Below are 18,927 nucleotides of genomic sequence, written 5' to 3' on the forward strand. Positions count from 1 at the left end.
TAGATTCTTAGAGTGACACAAACGTATTCTCTAGAATCCTTCTATTGGCTCCTTTATTTAACAATTAAACTTAACAATGTGCCTAAATTATGTTCCAAGAGCATACAATAGGACTAGTTTCAAAGTTAGAGTCAGCCTCTCAAGAAACTATCCAGGACTGGAAGTGGGTTCCTTATGAAAACAGTCTTACCGGTCTGTCAACCTGCATGATCTCCCAGAGCACTTCGGCCACATCGGGTAGGGTATATGGGGGGAGGCAGAAGCAGCACGTGTGAAGCAGCTGGCTTACAAGCTGCTGTCCAAGCTGGTTCATCACCTGTCCAATTAGTTCTTTCCGTACTTCAAAGTCTTCTTCATGCTGTAAGAAAACAGGAACAACAGGGAAGTGCTAATTTCAACTTTCTGAAGAGCAAGTACTCTTTCCCCTTTAATAATTTCCTTTCTCAGAAAAGAAACTATATATAATAGCTGGACTCACAAGGTGCACTGTCTTGTCACAAGGAAGAAAATATTAAGAATTTAGTTTCAAGGAAACGGGTAAGGGCTTCAGTTGAGATTAACCTTAACTCTAAGGTTTTTCATGAATAGAACACAGAAGAGAAACAATGGTTAGAGATTAAGGGTAGTGATCCTTTTAACCTTTTATTCTGGTAAAAAATAAAGTATTCCTATTTTCTTTTTTAAAAAGCAACTGAAAAAAGAAGACTTCTATCAAATATCTAATCTTCTCTATCAAAAAAATCTTACTTAGGAACTTCCCTGGGGATCCATGGTTAAGATCCTGCACTTCCATTGCTGGAGGTTTGGGTTTGATCCTTGGTCAAGGAACTAAGATCCCACATGCTGTTGTGTGGCCACAAAAATAATAAATTAAAAAAAAAAATCTTACTTATTTTATTCCTTTTAGTCTTTGAATATACGTATTTCTAATATGTTGAAAAAAAACCTTTAAAAGTGCCTTTCACTTCTAGCTATTTGTCTTCTTTCCCTCTCTTTTTTCTACTGTCAAAACTCTTCAATTAGTCTACAACATACTTACTTCTTCACTGTTCTTCCTTACTTTCAATTCTACTCTACATCTAGTCAAATCAACGTTTGAAAATTCTGTGAACCACTTTACCTCCAGCCAAAAAGGTCTCTGAAGTATCTACTAACAAACTTAGTCCTTTCTCTGATTATGATTTATATACCCATTTAGATTTTCCTCCAATCCATCCAAATGGCTCCACTGTGGTCTCTCCTAGTCCAAAAAGTTATCCCAACCTACTTCTTTCCAAAGAGTTTTCCCTCCTCTGATCTCAGCAATCACAACTTTTATCACTTATCTGACAATCAAATATTGCCTTGCTGCTGTTGTTTAGTTCTTTACAACTCTATTTCTCTCTTCAATTAGACACCAAATGGCTTGGAAGCAGAGACAGTTTAGACTAGTTTACACCGCTTACAACACGTAGTATAGGTTGTCTTAAATCTACTAGTTGATATTTTGGTTAGTGAATGATCCACTATGGAATATACCTACCAACACAGATCAAATGAGATGTTTCTTTTTCCCTAAGGAATGATATATGAGGTGATAATGAGATACAAGTAGAAAAACTATTTAATACATTGTTTGTACTTACATCATTGGCTACCCCTGTATGGATGAGGTCTCGTAGGAACCTCATGACACTACAATTGGCATCCCGGTGGTCCAAGGTAGTAGAGGCAATGGCCCACTGTAAGATAGGGATGACAACTTGGCTCCTCAGCAAAGTAACAGGGCTACGCTGAATAAACCTGGTATGGAAAGATAGGCAAGGTAAAAATTACAAAATTAGGCTATACAAATGTAGCCAGGGTAAAAGGCAAAACTAGGGAGATAGTAAAAAGATCAATGGTTGTTAGGGATTGACGGAGTGGAGGGTAGGAACATGAATAGGTAAAACATAGGGGATACTGACAGTACTAAAACTATGCTCTATGCTACTGTAATGATAGGTATATGTCATACACTTGTCCAAACCCATAGAAAGACCTTGGCTTCCCTGGTCGCTCAATGGTAAAGAATTGGCCTGCAATGTAGGAGATACAGATTTGATCCCTGGGTTGGAAAGATCCCCTGGAGAAGGGAATGGCAACCCACTCCAGTATTCTTGCCTGGAAAATCCCACGGACAGAGGAGCCTGATGGGCTATGGTCCATGGGGTCGCAAAGAGTCAGACACGACTTAGAGACTAAACAAGACGCTTGGAAGACAACCACCAAGACAGAATCCTAATGTAAAGTAAGTACTTTAAAAATGATGTGGCAATGGAAGTTCATTAATTTTAATAAATGGGCCACTCTGGTGGGGGATGTTGATAGCAAGGTAGGCTGTGAGGGAAGGAAGGGGGAAGCTAAAGGTATATGGGAACTCTATACTTCCCAATTTTCTCAGATCCTCTAATGTTCATAGAAAATCTCCAAGAAAAAGTAAAATAACATTCCAAATTTATTTTACCAGGCAATCATTTGTACAAAGAGAATCTCTTGAGATTAATTTTTCAAGAAACACACCAGGAAAACAGGTTGACGGCCCACCCAATTTTTCTCATACCAACTCAAAAAATTAATAAATAAATAAAAAAGGTTTTCTAACTTGTCCAAAAACTAACCAAAAAAAGTGTTCATTACCAACTGATTTGGATCAAATTCCTGAGCTAGGGACTAAGAATGAATACAAACAAGCAACAAATAGGGCTGCAGGCTAGGAGCAGAAATGGGAAGTACAGTACCAGATAATTTTTAAAGTACCTTAAAAGTCTAAAAAAATTGTATTCTGAGATATGATTATATTTTAAGGATGCCAAGCTTCTCAAGGAAAAAGCTGAAGTAAAGCATGACATCATAGTAGCACAAAACATTAAAACCACACAGGATTCTAGAGACTGTCTAGTCAAATGTTCTTGCAAAACTCATTTTTATTGTCATGGGTGTGTTCCCTCCTTTATGAAAGGAGCTCAGTTATTTCCCCTTGTACTTATCCAACTCTTCTTCATTTATGGGAATAGTCTGGTTCACGATTTAACTTTGGATTATGAATAATTACTCTACCTACTTCTCTTACCTCATTTTACAGAGAAGGAAACAGGTAAGTGTTAGGTGACAAGACCAAGCAATGATGAGGATGATCAATAAAAGAAAAGGTTGCTTTTCAGAAGGACTGACCTTGTGGCTAGCCTGAATAGGTCATCCACTGTGTCAGGGTGATTCTGGAGTCCATTCTGCTGTTCTAAGAGCTGAAAGGTGGGGATGCACAGTGCCTAAAACAGAAACGATTTTAAAACAAATGCTTGTAAATAAATGCCATGGGATTCAGACTTGCTAAATATCACAACATACACAGAGAACAAAGAGGTAAAGCACAGATAAGAAAAAGACTGTGATGAGATTCAGATCAAGAAAGGGAAGACAAAAATCCTTCTCAGTTGACATAAACAGTCTTCACATATGAGGCCTACATTTCAGAAAGGGTTTAGGGTACAGACTTCTGTTGATGAAATTGGATAGATGTCATCTCAAAGTTTTAGAAGTTTCTGAAAGTGACAACTGTGCTTATATACTAGATATGATCTGGTCAACTAAGAGAGTAGCTGACATTTTAATAATAATAATTATGAAATGGCAATTTTAAAGGGAAAGACATCTTGGGAAAAGGAGCACCATGATTTAACTCCCTAATATATTTTCCCCTCTTTGACTAGGAGAGGGTAAAAGCAGTATATGAGAAGCCTTTTCCAATGCCTGCTATTTACCCTAAGGTGAGACCATCCCTGCTAAGTAAACTAGTTCACTGGCTGTTCAGGCAAGACATTAAAAATACAATCATGCTTGAGCTAAGAGATCCTTTATTTTAAATCCACTTGCCCACCTTCCCAAAAAATCCTATCTCTGAAGAACATAAATTAGACAGCAATAACTGTAATGACCAGCATATTTGTGTGGTCAATCTCTCTCTCATTCTTCCAAGCAGGCCTGTCCACAGAATAACTAGGAAGATCTACCTCCATATTAGGAAATCATTATGCTTGAAAAGCAAACTAAAAGCAACAGAATTAAAGACATGGTGAAGAACACACTGCTAGGCCTTCAGACCCTCCAAGAGAACATACCTGGAGCATGTCTAGTAGTCCCTGCCGACAGCCCTCTTCCATGCCATATTCATCCACAAGGATACTACCAAGGTACAGGAAACAGGAATGCTGATGTACCTGGTAAACATTTACCATCTGCCAAGGGAAAAACCAATTAGTTCAATTATTCATCTCTCAGAGTGTCAGCTTAGGTAGCTGTCTGAGGGAAGAAATTCTGAGATAGATTGGTCTCTTCTCTTTAAGACAACGTAATAAAGCTTGTTGGAAACATTTTCTAAACCATAGGGCTCAATAATTTGCAAGTACTCTATTTAGAGTTCTTTCAAGCCTTCAACCTTTCACCTTTTCAAAACAATGCTGTAGGAGAGTTGTATAATACTACAGACTGGAACCATTCATAAGTTATTATCTGAGGCTTCTGTTATATTTGCAATGCCCTAATAAAGTATATCTAAACTTTCTTTTTTTTTTTTTTAAAGTATACCTAAACTTTCTAACCAACAGGTTGCTCTTATATGCATTAAAGATGATTCTTTAAAAAAAAAAAAAAAAATCACAGTAGGAACAAAGTATCAAATGCCCCTCATTTTAGAGGAGACAGAAGGCATTGTTTAAATTGGTTTATAAACTCTTATTTAATCTTTTGGGTAAAGAACAGTGTTTCTAATCAAGATTATCTAGACCTCTAGAGAATAAAAATTTTAATACAATATAAGTATTTAAAATATTTGTTTAGAATTTTTACCCTTCTATCCTACAAAAATTAGGCCACCATACATTCATCTATTCAAAATAATACCATCACATGGGAATTCCCTGGTCATCCAGTGGTTAGGACTCAGTGCATTCATTGTTGGGGCCTGGAGTCCAATACCTGGTCGGGGAACTAAGATCTTGCAAGTCAAGAAGTGAGGCAAAAAGAAAAAAAAAAAAAGCCATCATAACACACATGTTTTGATCTTATTACATAAATTCAGTTCTTTGATCTTGGTGGGGTGGAAGGGTCCAGTAATTGGCTCTTATCAGCATATGGCACGAGAAAAGAATACGAGATGGAAGCTATGAATCTGTTTAGTGTTGTATACTCAAAATTGTATGCTGTACTTAATGAATAAGTTACAGGCTGGGCCAGATAGCAAAGGGTTTTAGGCTCTGCTGGCTTTATAAACTTTTGATCACTTAACTTTGCCACTGAAGCACAAAAATGGCCAATAAACAATACTTAAATGATTACGCATGACTATCAGTAAAACTTTATTTACAAAAACAAGTGGCAAGCCCACTGGCTGGAGTTTAGTGACCTCAAATTTGTAGGTTTTTTGTCACATGTACAGACTTTTGAACATACCTCCTATATAAGATGCTACCCTATGCTACTGGAATAAGAGCAATATAAAAGTCATGACTCAAAGTGTTAGTCACTCGTCCTGTTTGACTGTGACCCCATGGACTGTAGCCCGCCAGGATCCTCAGCCCATAGGACTCTCCAGGCAAGAACACTGGAGTGGGTAGCCACTCCCTTCTCCAGGGGATCTTCCCAACTCAGGGATTGAACCCAGGTCTCCAGCACTGCAGGTAGATTCCTTACCATCTGAACCACCAGGGAAGCCCAGAAGTCATGGGCATATCCTCCAATAGCAAAGGGGAATTAAACCACATTGTATAAGACCCATGATGTACTGCACTGAAGAAGACACTTGACCAGAACTGAACACAGTCTAAATGTAACACATACTGTTGTACTCAGGGTATAGTAAACGCAGAAAAATCACTAAAAAAATTCTGTTAACATATTTACCTTTACAAACTTCAATCAAATCTATAATTTAAGGAAGCATGATCATGTAAGTGTCAACTGACACAGCAACAGGATGACCCTGGTTCAGGATAAGAGCTTCCTTAAGAGTGAGGCAGAACTTAAGAACTTGAGGGGCACTCACTGTCAGGGTCGGTCCAATAGATGCCCTGCCCAGTTGGAGAAGGCCACTTCTGGTTGAGTGGGTGAGGTCTAGCCTGAAGCCCTGTAGTAGCTTTCCTCACAGATGAGTGCAAAATTTGAGAAGGTACTTGCTCAGAGTCCTGCAAATGCAAGATTGGCACTTTGCCCTGCCTCCATCAATTCTAGGTCATGGCAGCCCACTTGCCTAAATCTAGTTCTGGCCCTGCTGTTAGGCTGGGGCCCCAGCATAAATTACTTAGTAAATTAAGTCACTAGTCATAGGCATCTCAAAAGAATATTCTAGATGATATGATCTCAGAGAGCCATGTACAAGAGCCACATCACCATAATTACATACCAATCATGCTGATTGAAAGAGTCAAATTTATTTCCTGACAAATAAGACACTTATATGAACAACTAACTATGGTGAAGAAAAAAGAAAATCTCTTTAGGCCAGAAATAGCAAAGCTTGACTTGCCACATTTTCAGAAAGGAAATTAATATAAAATGCTTAATACATAAGAGCTGATTCATTAACATCATTCCCATGTATGAATTTTACACTAAGATGTGGTGCTATTTAGACTATTACTACACAGAACAGATTACAGGCTATTTACCATAAAAATAACACACCCACCACAGGCACTACTTATCTTTCAAATATTTTTTAGTTTGTATTTAAGAAATATTGAAGTGTTTCATTTCATTAGCAAGAGCTTTTGTTCTAAAGCCTCCTATTTCAAAACTCTGTATCCTTTACATTTTCCATCTTTCAGGGAACTCACCTGCGTGACTAGTGGCTGCAGCAGGGCTGCGGATCCTTTGCCTACACAGCGAACAGCAAAACGGAGGCACCTGCAACAACGCTCTACAATCCGATTATCAGCCCGGTGCTTATTTAGAGTCTCAGATAAAATTGGCCATATCTGAGTCGAAAGTGAAAAGAGCACAGGAAGAAAATAATGAACAACTAAGTGCTGAGAAAAATGCTCCCAAGTTGGTAAAAACTGATTTGACTTTTAAATAATTTGGGGAAATCTTTCTTTACAGGAACACACATGGACTGATTCTGGTCAGTGGGTGTGTGTTTATGTGCTGGGGTTCAATACACTATCCATCAATAAAAACAACCACGTCTTAAAGGGAAGCACAGTAATTCTTTACAACAGAAGAGAAGCATGACTAATTTTACTAAAAAGACAAAGATCTCTATTTTCCTAAACTCTGAACTTCTGATTTAGGATGGGAAGAAGTAGAACAAGTTAAAGGAAGAGATATCTGATACCAATGAACACTCAAGGATAACTGGTGTTTCTCCCCTTAAGTCTGAAAAGCACTTCTCAAACCATGCCCTCTGATCCTCATGTTACTCTGAGTTTTTACAAAGGAAGTACTGTCAAAGAGGAAGCTATGATGGTTAATCAGCTTTGTCAAAAACATTCTGCCAGTACTGACCAGGCCTCTCAACAACTCTAGGATTCACACAGTTAATCTCTTCTTACTTTGGCCTTTCACTGTGTTTCCTTACAGCCTGTTTTCTTACCAAATCTAAAATCAAAAACATTTAGTTGGATAGTTCCATTCATCTTTTCATTGATACTGAATGCATATCAACAAACTGAATCTTCCTACGAACCTAGAAGACAGAACCTTCTCACTTTAGTTACCTAGAGTCTTATAAGGAAAAAGGAAGAAAGCTTTATTTCACAGGCATCGATTAATACTTACTTCCTGTATGACTTTTTGGCACGGATGAGTCTGTCCATTTTCCACAACGGGATTGGTGTGTCTGGGGAAAGACAATGATCCAAATTAGTGAAAGAAGAGCAATTTCATCAAGGACACAGAGCCCTAATCCCTGTTAGTTTACTTAGTATCATTCTCACCAATTAAAGAAAACCAGATAGTCAACTCTGGGTACATGGGCTGCAGGTATGGGGCACTACAACTATCCTTTTCATTTTTTTTTTCTTTCATAAACTTGAATATGTAGTTTTTTCCAAATTAATAAATATATTCAAGTTATCCGAATCCACTACAGAAACTCAAGTACTGCTTCATTCCCAGCACTCAGAAGGTAAAAGCTTTTGAAACTGGTCTACCAAAGATGTTTCCCACAGTTCTAGTCTAAATTCAATGATACACAATGTGAGCCCACCACAATACACTGAATTCACCTATCTATCTAGTTCTAGAATCCACTAACTTGAAGGAGAGCAGGAAAAAACAAAAACTATGATTTTAACTACCAACATCTTTAAAGGAAAACAAGTCTTTAATTTTAAAAAGCTCAACAGCAACAATAAAAATATGCTGTCGTAGTTGTTTAGTTGCTCAGTCGTGTCCAGCTCTCTTGCGACCCCATGGACTGCCTCCCTCTCGGCTCTTCTGTCCATGGGATTGCCCAGGCAAGAATACTGCAGAGAGGAGCCATTCCCTTCTCGACCCAGGGACTGAATCCAAGTCTCCTACACTGCTGGTGGATTCTTCACTGCTAAGCCACCAGGGAAGCCCAATATAAAAAAATATAATTTTTCTTTACATTAAGACATTTCAACTTTTGCAGATTTTCTTTCATTTATTGTGAAATAAGACTGTTAATACGCTCTCAGAATGGTATGCAACAGGGGCTCCCCTAATTATACAAGAAAAGCATTATACCAACTCAGAAAAAGATACTTGTAGGTAAGAACAAGCTAAAACAACACCTCAGTTTCAACTTCTTCCACACAGGTTTTTATACAAGTATTAATTGATATTCCAGATATAGCTATATGACACATAAGTTATATTATGCAACTAAGAAAGATCACTCTCTGAATACTGTTGCTCTAATGCTTTTTTAATTATTAGGCTCCTCTTAACATCAAAAAAGGTTTAATTTCACCTGGTCACGGAAGAGAATTCATTATTTGTCTGCCCCCATACACTATTACATAGCAATGATTATGAAAGTATGGTCTTTGGACTACAATGCAATAGCACCTGAGAACTTATCAGAAATGCAAATTCTTGGGTCCTATCAAGATCCAATCCATCAGACACTCTGGGAATGCAACCCAGCAATCTGCTGCCTTGGGAACTGAAGCACCACAGGTGACTCTGATGCAGGCTGAAGTTTGAGAGGGCCTGCCCTGGTGGCTCAGATGGTAAAGAATCGGCCTGCAGTATGGGAGATCCGGGTTTCATCCCTGGGTAGGGAAGATCCCCTGGAGAAGGGAATGGCTCCTCACTCCAGTATTCTTGCCTGGAGAATTTCATGGACAGAGGACCCTGGTGGGCTACAGTCTGTGGGGTCACAAAAGAGTCGGACCAACACTTTCACTTTTCAAAGTTCGAGCATCACTGATTCAGAGACCAAAAGAATTAATTACATTTTAAAGTCTTTTGACAAAAGTTTACCAAAAATAAATTCTTAGAATTTGCCTTTGCAGTTTGTAATAGGAGTAAATTAGTCTTCTGACAGAAGCAGTTTACAGGAGGTACTCAGAAGCTGAGGAAAAAAAACACTTTCTTACTTCTATATAGTAGTCTCATTAGAGATTTTAACCCAGGGCAGGAACCTGGCATTTCCCTTCTTACCTAAATATGACTGCAAGGCGATCTAAGAACACAGTGGGATCTGAGGATATGCCGTTGCTGGGCTCCTGAGACAACAGCTGAAGAGACAGAAAGATATTAATACCCAGTCATTAAACATACAAACCTACAGCAAACATGGCAACATATGCCTCTGTACATCAACCTCTGTCTCAATCTCTATTTCCTTAATCAGATTCCTGAAAGTTACTCAAAATGGTAAAAACTTTTAAATTCATATTAGCAAACTATTTTCCTCCATCTTACTGCATTCTGGCCAAGACTGCATATTAACTTTTACTATAGATCACTGTACAGTGGAAAACAGTGCAAAAGAGACACAGGTGTAGAGAACAGTCTTTTGGACTCTGGGAGAGGGCGAGGGCGGGATGATTTGGGAGAATGGCATTTGAACATGTATATTATCACATGTGAAATGAATCGCCAGTCCAGGTTCGATGCCTGATACAGGATGCTCTGGGCTGGTGCACTGGGATGACCCAGAGGGATGGGATGGGGAGGGAGGTGGGAGGGGGGTTCAAGATGGGGAACACGTGTACACCTGTGGCGGGTTCATATTGATGTATGGCAAAACCAATACAATATTATAATTAGCTTCCAATTTAAATAAATTTATATTAAAAAACAAAAGGAAAACAGTATTATTTTTTTCCCATTTACTTTTATAATGATTAGGATATTATAGACATTCTTATTATAGTATAGATTATATGTATTATACTATATAATATATATTTATATAATAATTTTATAATATAAAGCTTCAAAATTATTATATCTTTTTAAGAGGTAAGGCAAATTGCTTCCTCTTCTTTCCTAAAATTTCTTAGACACTTCTACCAGTATATCACTAGAGATGAGCTTTAGAGTCATTTCATCAAGTTCTCCTAAAACTACCATTGGTATGCTCATTGCTATTGCACCATAAATGTAATTTGAGAAGAGCTGACATTTTCGCAACAGTCTTCAAAGAAACATGGTAGGTTATGGTTTCGGAAGTTAACTTGAATGGTGTTTTCTCCACTGTATCTTTTAAATGGCATTTCTGATACAGTGAAAATCTATTGATTTGGGAATACTTATTTCATATATGTAGCTACTTTGATAAATTTATTAATTTTAATAACGTCTCAGTTCATTCTCTTGACTTTTCTAGGTAGTTAAAAGACCACCTGCAAATAAAAGAATCTTCTCTTTTCTTTCTATCATATAAACACACTATATTTGTTTCACCTCTTAATTAGACTCACCTTTTTCAATGCCAAAACTTGAACAGAACATAGTTCACTAAGACATTCAGTAATCTTATCCAAAGGTAATCTGGCTAGGACAAGTGCTGTCCCTGAAAGACAAAGGATGACACAAATGAAGAAAATAAAAGCCACACTGAAGTAATTCATTGGTTTACATTATATGGCTTACAAAGGCTAACTGGTTCTATTCTTTTAAAAAGATCAGCACTTTTTAAAAAATTATAGTATTTTGTTATTTTATGGTTGGGCTTAGGAAGATCATAAAGACTTTCACATTGACATTCACAACTGAAGTTAATATTAAATTATTTCTCCTCAGTAGCCTACTGGTTTAAAGATGTTAAAATATGTCTCTCCACTTCCAATCCTTCAAAGACTTTAAAAATCTCCACAAGGCCAATGACAAAGCTAGTTTATATAGCATAGTACAATGGTTCTCAAATTTCCCAGAGGTCAAGGACAGCCTTTATTGTTGATAAGTACTATAGGCAATTCTTATCATCCAAGAAGTAGAATGAGTTGAAGTTAGAGATTAACTCTAGTTCTACCATAACAGACCCTATGAACTGGGTAAGACATTCTCTCAGACCATCAGTTTCTTTACCTGTAAAAATGAGCGCTTCAAACAGAACAGTAATAGTTAAGTTTGTCTTTATTTCACTTTTAAATAGTTGCAAAAATCTCCCCTTTCTCCTTTTCCCCAAATAAAATCTTAACTTGGAACTCCAATAAAACAGATTAAAAAAGAAAATAGAGGTAGGTTAAAGTGGGCACAGAAGGCCCAGATCCTTCCTATCTAGCTTCCCTTGTGTCACAATCCCTACCAAATGCTGAAGTATCTCCCCAACATCCAAAGGATTACACATTATGCTATATCCTTTGACTATTATTTTTTCATCTCCTAAAATTTTATTCAAAAGAACAGTAATCAATTCAAACCTTCAAATTTGAATAAAATATTGAATGATTTTTCTTAACAGTCTGTAACCATGGATGAATTAGATTTTTTACTTAAAACTAGAAGGGGTAAAAATCTAACAAACACAATTTTTCCTTTTAATTTATCCCTACAGAAAAGAATGTTACTAAAAAGGTTTCTCCATCTAGAAGATACCACCAATATAACTGGGACACCACATTTTATTACAAGTTAGTTGTCATGCTATCATCAAGGTTAAATTTCACTAGAAAATTACAAGATGGCAGCAATACCCACAGTTAGTAGTGAAGAAAATACATGACCTGATTTAATGCCTCATTATCTACGCCTCCGAAGAGAAACAACAAAAACCCATGCTTAAAAAAGAAAGTCCGTCTTAAAAATGCATAGTTACATTGGCTGGTAGGGAACCTGATCACAGAAGTGAGAACAGTCACCCAATCCGGACAAGGCTGTCTGCCACTCACAGAAATGTACAAGGTTCTTCACAGGTGCTATCACCCAATCTTTGATTTGATACACCAGCTGTCAGAACTTCACTACCTGACAGGACACACCAATCTGTCTGCAGAAAGCATGGTTAGAAAGCATTTTCTTTCTAAAAGCCAGTAAACTGTCAATAATAATTACTCATAAAATAAACCTGCTCCCTCTTTTAAAAATAATCCTTCAAATATTAAAAAATAGCCATTTGTCTAAGTCTTTTCCCCAAGTATTAATATCTCTAATTCTTCTATTATTTTGAGTTTCATCACTACCCTAGCTGTTTGCCTCTCAATCAATTCAGTGTAAACTAATTAGTAATGGTTAAAGACCATTAAGTGACCAGAACCCTTGGCTTTGAGTTACAGGACTGATCTAGGCAGACTACCTTTAAATTTCCACCTATCTCTTTGGTATAGCAATGCTTATTTGGTCTCCCTTTTTATTCTTTCCTTCAACTCAAAAAGGAACTATGATTTAGTTCCAATATGTTAACTCCACTCAAAATCTTAGACCATGATATAAATTCTATAAGCACTTTGAATTAGTTATACAGCCTTAAAACATTCTAAGAATGCATGCACACATAATCACACATCCTCTCCTCCCAGAGTGACCTTCCTCATCATTGAGTAAATTGCAACTGAAAAGGGGGATACAACTTGACACAAGATAATCCCCAGAAGTGGCTTAGAGACTGTTCTTTCTTAATATCTTAAGTAAATACCTTTTAGCAAGCCCACAGCAGCTTCTGGAGACAACATGAAGGAATCAAGGGAACGGGCAATCTCCAGGAGTCCATTAAAGTGCTGAGCCATGTGGTCTCGGCAAACAGAGCAAATGTTATGAATTGCTTTCGCTGCAGCAGAAGCCAGAGGCTTTTCACACAGGCCTTTCATCAAATAGCCCAACACAGGGTCTAAGGAGAAAAGTCATACATAAAGATCACATATTTGAAGCTTAAGGAAAACTTCTAGGTTGTTAGAACAGAGATTTATATTCTCCTTTAAAGCAAAAGAACCATTTTTAAAAAATGAAATATGTTTAAATCCCAAGGTATTTACATATAAAAATGGAGCTGATCTCAGTGACAGTGTCAGAGAGCTCCGAGGCCTATCTATTTATCTTGCATTTCTTACCTTGTGGACATGAACTGCTGCTTATTGCTAGGGCTTCACAAAGCACGGTTTGAAAACCACTGACTCAGTTTGAAACACTGGTGGATATAACCATCCAAGTATTAAGAATACAGTTAAAGTAAGAAAGAAGATAAAACTCAGAGAGTACCACAATACTCACAGATTAATCATTACTTGTAAAAAATAAAAAAGAAATCACCTACATCAGGACAATGACAAGTTACCCAAAGCTGACACTTTTATACTTACTTCTTTATAATTATAAAAACCACAGCGACAGATCCTTAGCACTTTGAGAGGAGTTAATTCATTATGTCTTACTTGTTACCAACGTAAGTGTTCTAAGAAAACTGATTATAAAGGCAAATTTGTATACAGCAAATCCTACTTATCCTTTACCTTGCTTTGTAAAAGTTTTTCTATGAAAAAACCCTAAGAAAAACCATCCATGTTTAAAGAGCACTTTATGTGAACTATAGAGTAATCTCATACCATAAAAGAAATACTCTCTGAAAACCCATTTAAAAGTTATTTCCATTTTTAGCCTAATGAGAAAAATAAGGCAGCAACCCAGCAGGAACCCTTGCTTTCCCACGACACACAGCCTATTTAGCATGAGAATCAGAACTAGAATCTAAAACCTAGTCCAAGTAACTCCAAAATTATTCAGTTCAGTTCAGTCGTTCAGTCTTGTCCACCTCTTTGTGACCCCATAGACTGCAGCATGCCAGGCTTCCCTGTCCAATACTATAGGCCTCAGTGATTCTCAAATTGAATATTTTGAAATATTCTCAATTCACAAATTGAATATTTGTGATTTTGACTATTCTACAGTAAGTATGAATATGCAGCACTGTGTCTTCTAACTAAGGCACAAATTTAAACGATACACAAGGTGATACTGAATGATAAGTGTTAAACAGGTAAATGCACTTTGTTTCTCTGTGGAAAAACTGTTCAGAAAAGAAGCCAAATGATGTGGCAGATAAGTGAAGACATTTAAGAATTAGAAAATAAGGTATTTTGAAAAAAATTTTAATGGTATGTTGAACTTGAAAGTGGCTCAACTACAATGTAAGCCTACCTATCATATGCTCTGTATACAGATACAAGAGAACAGGAACACACAGCTCTCTCTTAGTTTTGGATACGATAGGTCTTTGTTGCTGCGCTTCGGCTGTCCCTAGTTTCTGAGACTGGGGGTATTCTCTAGTTGCGGCAGGCAGGCTTCTCATTGCTACGGCTTCTCTTGTTGCGGAGTACGGCTCTAGGCACATGGGCTTCAGTAGTTGCAGCACGCGGGCTCAGTAGTTGTGGCACATGGGCTTAGCTGTTTCATGGCATGTGGAATCTTCCTGGACTAGGGATTGAACCCATGTCCCCTGCATTGACAGGGGGATTCTTATCCACTGTACCATCAAGGAAGTCCAACACAGCTCTTTTTAAGTAAGAGTTTCAGGCAATAAAAAAAGAGATCACGTGTAAAATAAAATCAAGTCAAAAGGTAGTAATAAAGATAAGCACAGGGCTTCCCTGGTGGCTCAGTGGTAAAGAATCTGCCTGCCAGTGCAGGAGAGGGTTCAGTCCGGGAAGATCCCACAAGCTGCAAAGCATAAGCCCACATGCTGCAACTACTGAAGCCTGTGCTCCACAACACAAGCCACTGCAATGAGGAGCCCGTGCCCCGCAACTGAAGAACAGCCACCGCTCATCGTAACTAGAGAAAGCCTGAGCAGCAACAAAGACCCAGCACAGTCAAAAGAGAGAGAAACACAGCACATCAAACTTAATCATACTCACACATTTAAGGATTCTTAAAATTCTCAGAATATGTGTCTTGAGTGTCAGTGGGACTTTATTTATATTAACCTAGATAAATTCTCTAGTCTCTCTGGACTCCACTTTTCTTATCTTGAAAATGAGGGAATTAGAAGAAATTCTTTCTAAATTTACTTTCAATTATAAAATTATTTTACATCTGTATTTTTTCAAGACAGCCAGAGGTTATACAACTCAACACTCTTCATCTTAGTTTGTACTTAGTTTCAATAATATTTCTTAGTTTTTAAATAGTGTATGTATTTAACACTGAAATGCCCTCCCCTTTGCTCTAGTCTACTGGCAGCTTCTAGGTTAGAACTACAGGAGAGTCTGATTAGCTCAAGCCTATGCCAAAACCTAACAAAGACAGAAATATTTATGCTGAAGCAGAGTACTAGTAGCAAACTGTCACCCTATCTAGAGATCTAATTTTCAAAGGTTCTTTCTCCAAAGACTGTGATCAAATTATAAAATGTATGAACTGAGCAGTAACTCATGTATCTATTCTCGGTGTCTAGAAACAGTCTACTTATCAATAAAAGAGAAAGTAGGAGAACAAAAGCAAAAGTAAGAGAGGAAGAAGAAATCAGAAAAATCAGAAGCAGTAGTTACAGAGGGGAGCGTTCACACATACCAAGGAACTGAGGATTTCGATCGACCACTTCGCTCATCTCTCCAACCAACTCAATGCTGGTGTAGCGCACAGCTGTATGCACAGTCTCCGGGAGACGGACAACTCCTTCTAGGACCTCCACGAGTGTTGGATTGTTCTCCCTGAGTTTAGAAGGCAAGTACTCAGAGTTAACAATTTCAGAGGTGAGGTTATGGCCAATAAACAGGCTGCAATGACACAAATCATTGCTAAGGGTTTCTTTCTAAATAAGTAACCATTTGCATAAAAGTGCTTAAATCTGGTATAAAAATTTTTAACCCTCAAAAAGGGGTAAAAGACAGAAATGGAAGTTATCATTGTTTCAGTTGAGAAGCACACTGCTCCTTAATCTTCTAAATGCCAGTGAAGTGTCTAAAGACACATCTTGCTATCAAATAAAGCTCTTCAAACTGGACAGGTAGGCATTTACTGTGGACCAATGTCTTTTAGTGAATTCACTATTTATTCCTATATCTGCAGCACCTAGAACAGCGCCTGGCACATAGTGGGCACTCAATAAATAAATATTACTGAATAACTAAATGAATAAATAATTCTTATAGACCACTTCCTATTAGTTGTTATTCTCCAAAAGATTTCTTATGGCTGGATAATGGAAACCTTAAGAACAGGTAAGCATGGGTGGGCCAGCTCACTGACTAAAGAATCAAGAACAAAAGCTGCAGGAATAGATAAAGGTGCTCTGACTTAAAACATGAGGGAAAATTAAAGTTATCCAAATACTTTTCACAGCTCCATGAGTTTATTTTTTCCTTTTCCTTCTCTTTTTCTCACCCCTCAAGGATACAGGCTCAAGTTCTTTTAAGCAGAGGGGAGGATGTCCCGCAAATGACCAGAATGTAATCCAGAAATGAAAGATGTTTAAATAAATCCTGGATTAGCACAAGAACGATCCTTCCTGATAAACTAAGTCTATTAAGCCCTTTATAAAACAAAAATAAAAACAAACCCACACCTGTAATCATGCAGTTGGCGTGAAATGTGGATAAAGAAAAAACAAAATAAAATCTTTCGTTTATGCCTTATGTTTCCTGAAGGCACTAAGCTAGTGTTGAGACTCTCTATGCATCCTTTCTCATACACAATCACAAATCAGTTAGATCATTAGCATAATATCTTCAGACTGTTACTGAAGGTTCCAAAAGATACCAAAAAGGGTTTAAAAGCAAACAGTATGATAAGTGATTCAGGACTGCTGCTGCTGCTGCTAAGTCGCTTCAGTCATGTCTGACTCTGTTCGACCCCGTAGACGGCAGCCCACCAGGCTCCCCCGTTTCTGGGATTCTCCAGGCAAGAACACTGGAGTGGGTTGCTATTTCCTTCTCCAATGCATGAAAGTGAAAAGGGAAAGTGAAGTCGCTCAGTCATGTCCGACTCTTAGCGACCCCATGGACTGCAGCCCACCAGGCTCCTCCGTCCATGGGATTTTCCATGCAAGAGTACTGGAGTGGGGTGCCATTGCCTTCTCTGAGCCCTTCTCCTGCTGCTGCTGCTGCTAAGTCGCTTCAGTTGTGTCCGACTCTGTGCGACCCCATAGACGGCAGCCTACCAGGCTCCCCCGTCCCTGGGATTCTCCAGGCAAGAATACTGGAGTGGGTTGCCATTTCCTTCTCCAATGCATGAAAGTGAAAGTGAAGTCTCGCAGTCATGTCTGACTCTTTGCAACCCCATGGATTGTAGCCTACCAGGCTCATCTGTCCATGGGATTTTCAGAACTTCTTAATAGAGAAAAACAAACCAACTCTGATCTCCTTAAATATTTCCTTGAGTAGAAAGTATATAAGATTTCATTGACTAGACCCTGAAAGCCAGCTAAGAAAGAAGCACTGTACGTTTTATGAATACATGCCTTAACCATCTCTCCAACCAAAGCCCTGTACAGAGAGCTCAACTGCAGGTGTCTGATTACATACAATACAGGAAAATTTGACAGATATCAGCATCAATTTATAAACTCACAGAACAAAGTAAATTCTGTTTTTAAGGATTCATGTTGAAATAATAAATAGGATTTCTTTGCTAAGCAAGGAGAAATCAAATTCTAATAATTTAAAAATTTCCAACAGCAATAACAAAAATAATTCCCCTTTAGATTTTGTTATTCTTTTAAGAAATACGATAACTATGATGTGCCTCTCTGAAACTTAAAAATGATTCTCCAAGACAGGAAAAAAGGAGAACAATATAGTTAAATATTTGTAAGCATAACTTACCCAAGATCACAAAAGCAGGTGAGAGCCAAATTAGTGCCTATTCAAATGCTTCTAAGCAAGTGCCAACAATTTAAGTCTAATAAATTTTTGATTATACCAACTTTCACAAGGGAGCCTGGGTTGGAAAAATAAATCAGCGTTCTTTTCCTAGCATCAAGAACAAAAGAATTTTAACTATAGAAAATGTGGTTAAAACATGGATATCAGCAATGCATGCTACTCTGAACTAGTCTCTTAGAAGTCAGAAGACTAGACAGCATTATAGAAGAAAGAAGTTCTATGAGTTTCCAAACATATCCCACATGAGGAAAAATGGCGCAATTTTCCTTCCTCTGATATTAAGAGTTCCCAGCAAAAGACTTATAGACACTCACGGATCAACACTCTTTGCTATAGCAGCCATGATAAAGAGAACCGCTTCTGTCACCTCCCAGGGTGGGTTGCCTTCTTTCAGAGTAGAATATAACTAGAGAAGAAGAGGTGGATTATGGATCCATTAAAAGAAAAACAGAATAGAGTTCCAAAACAAAACAAAAAACCTGTTAGTTAAATTCAGCCCCTTGTTTCTAAATTTAATTATCTCTCAGAGCCAGGGGAGAATAGTATTTTCATTTTTCAAATCTTCACTAACTCTAAATCAATACTAGTTTAATATCTGAAACAAATCCATTTAGGTTCCCAAGAGTACATCAAATTATCATCTGCCCCTACAAAATAGTATTATGGAAAAAACAAAACAAAT

General features: G+C 37.7%; 1 protein-coding gene across 4 annotated transcripts in view; it reads right to left on the minus strand.

Annotated features, from left to right (window-relative positions):
• The window catches only part of TNPO3 (transportin 3), a 111,366-nt gene that overhangs the window by 12,563 nt on the left and 79,876 nt on the right, over positions 1–18,927 (minus strand). For all 4 annotated transcript variants that reach the window (XM_070788138.1, XM_019959055.2, XM_019959056.2 and 1 more), the window contains 11 exons: positions 18,560–18,651; positions 15,934–16,073; positions 13,067–13,258; positions 10,914–11,005; positions 9,646–9,722; positions 7,792–7,852; positions 6,849–6,989; positions 4,137–4,253; positions 3,193–3,287; positions 1,626–1,782; positions 191–358 (listed from right to left, as the gene is read on the minus strand). In XM_070788138.1, coding sequence (XP_070644239.1) covers positions 191–358; positions 1,626–1,782; positions 3,193–3,287; positions 4,137–4,253; positions 6,849–6,989; positions 7,792–7,852; positions 9,646–9,722; positions 10,914–11,005; positions 13,067–13,258; positions 15,934–16,073; positions 18,560–18,651 — 1,332 coding nt within the window. The remainder of the gene's footprint in view (positions 1–190; positions 359–1,625; positions 1,783–3,192; positions 3,288–4,136; positions 4,254–6,848; positions 6,990–7,791; positions 7,853–9,645; positions 9,723–10,913; positions 11,006–13,066; positions 13,259–15,933; positions 16,074–18,559; positions 18,652–18,927) is intronic.

The sequence above is a fragment of the Bos indicus genome, chromosome 4 (genome assembly GCF_029378745.1).
Source record: "Bos indicus isolate NIAB-ARS_2022 breed Sahiwal x Tharparkar chromosome 4, NIAB-ARS_B.indTharparkar_mat_pri_1.0, whole genome shotgun sequence".
Lineage (NCBI taxonomy): Eukaryota > Metazoa > Chordata > Mammalia > Artiodactyla > Bovidae > Bos > Bos indicus.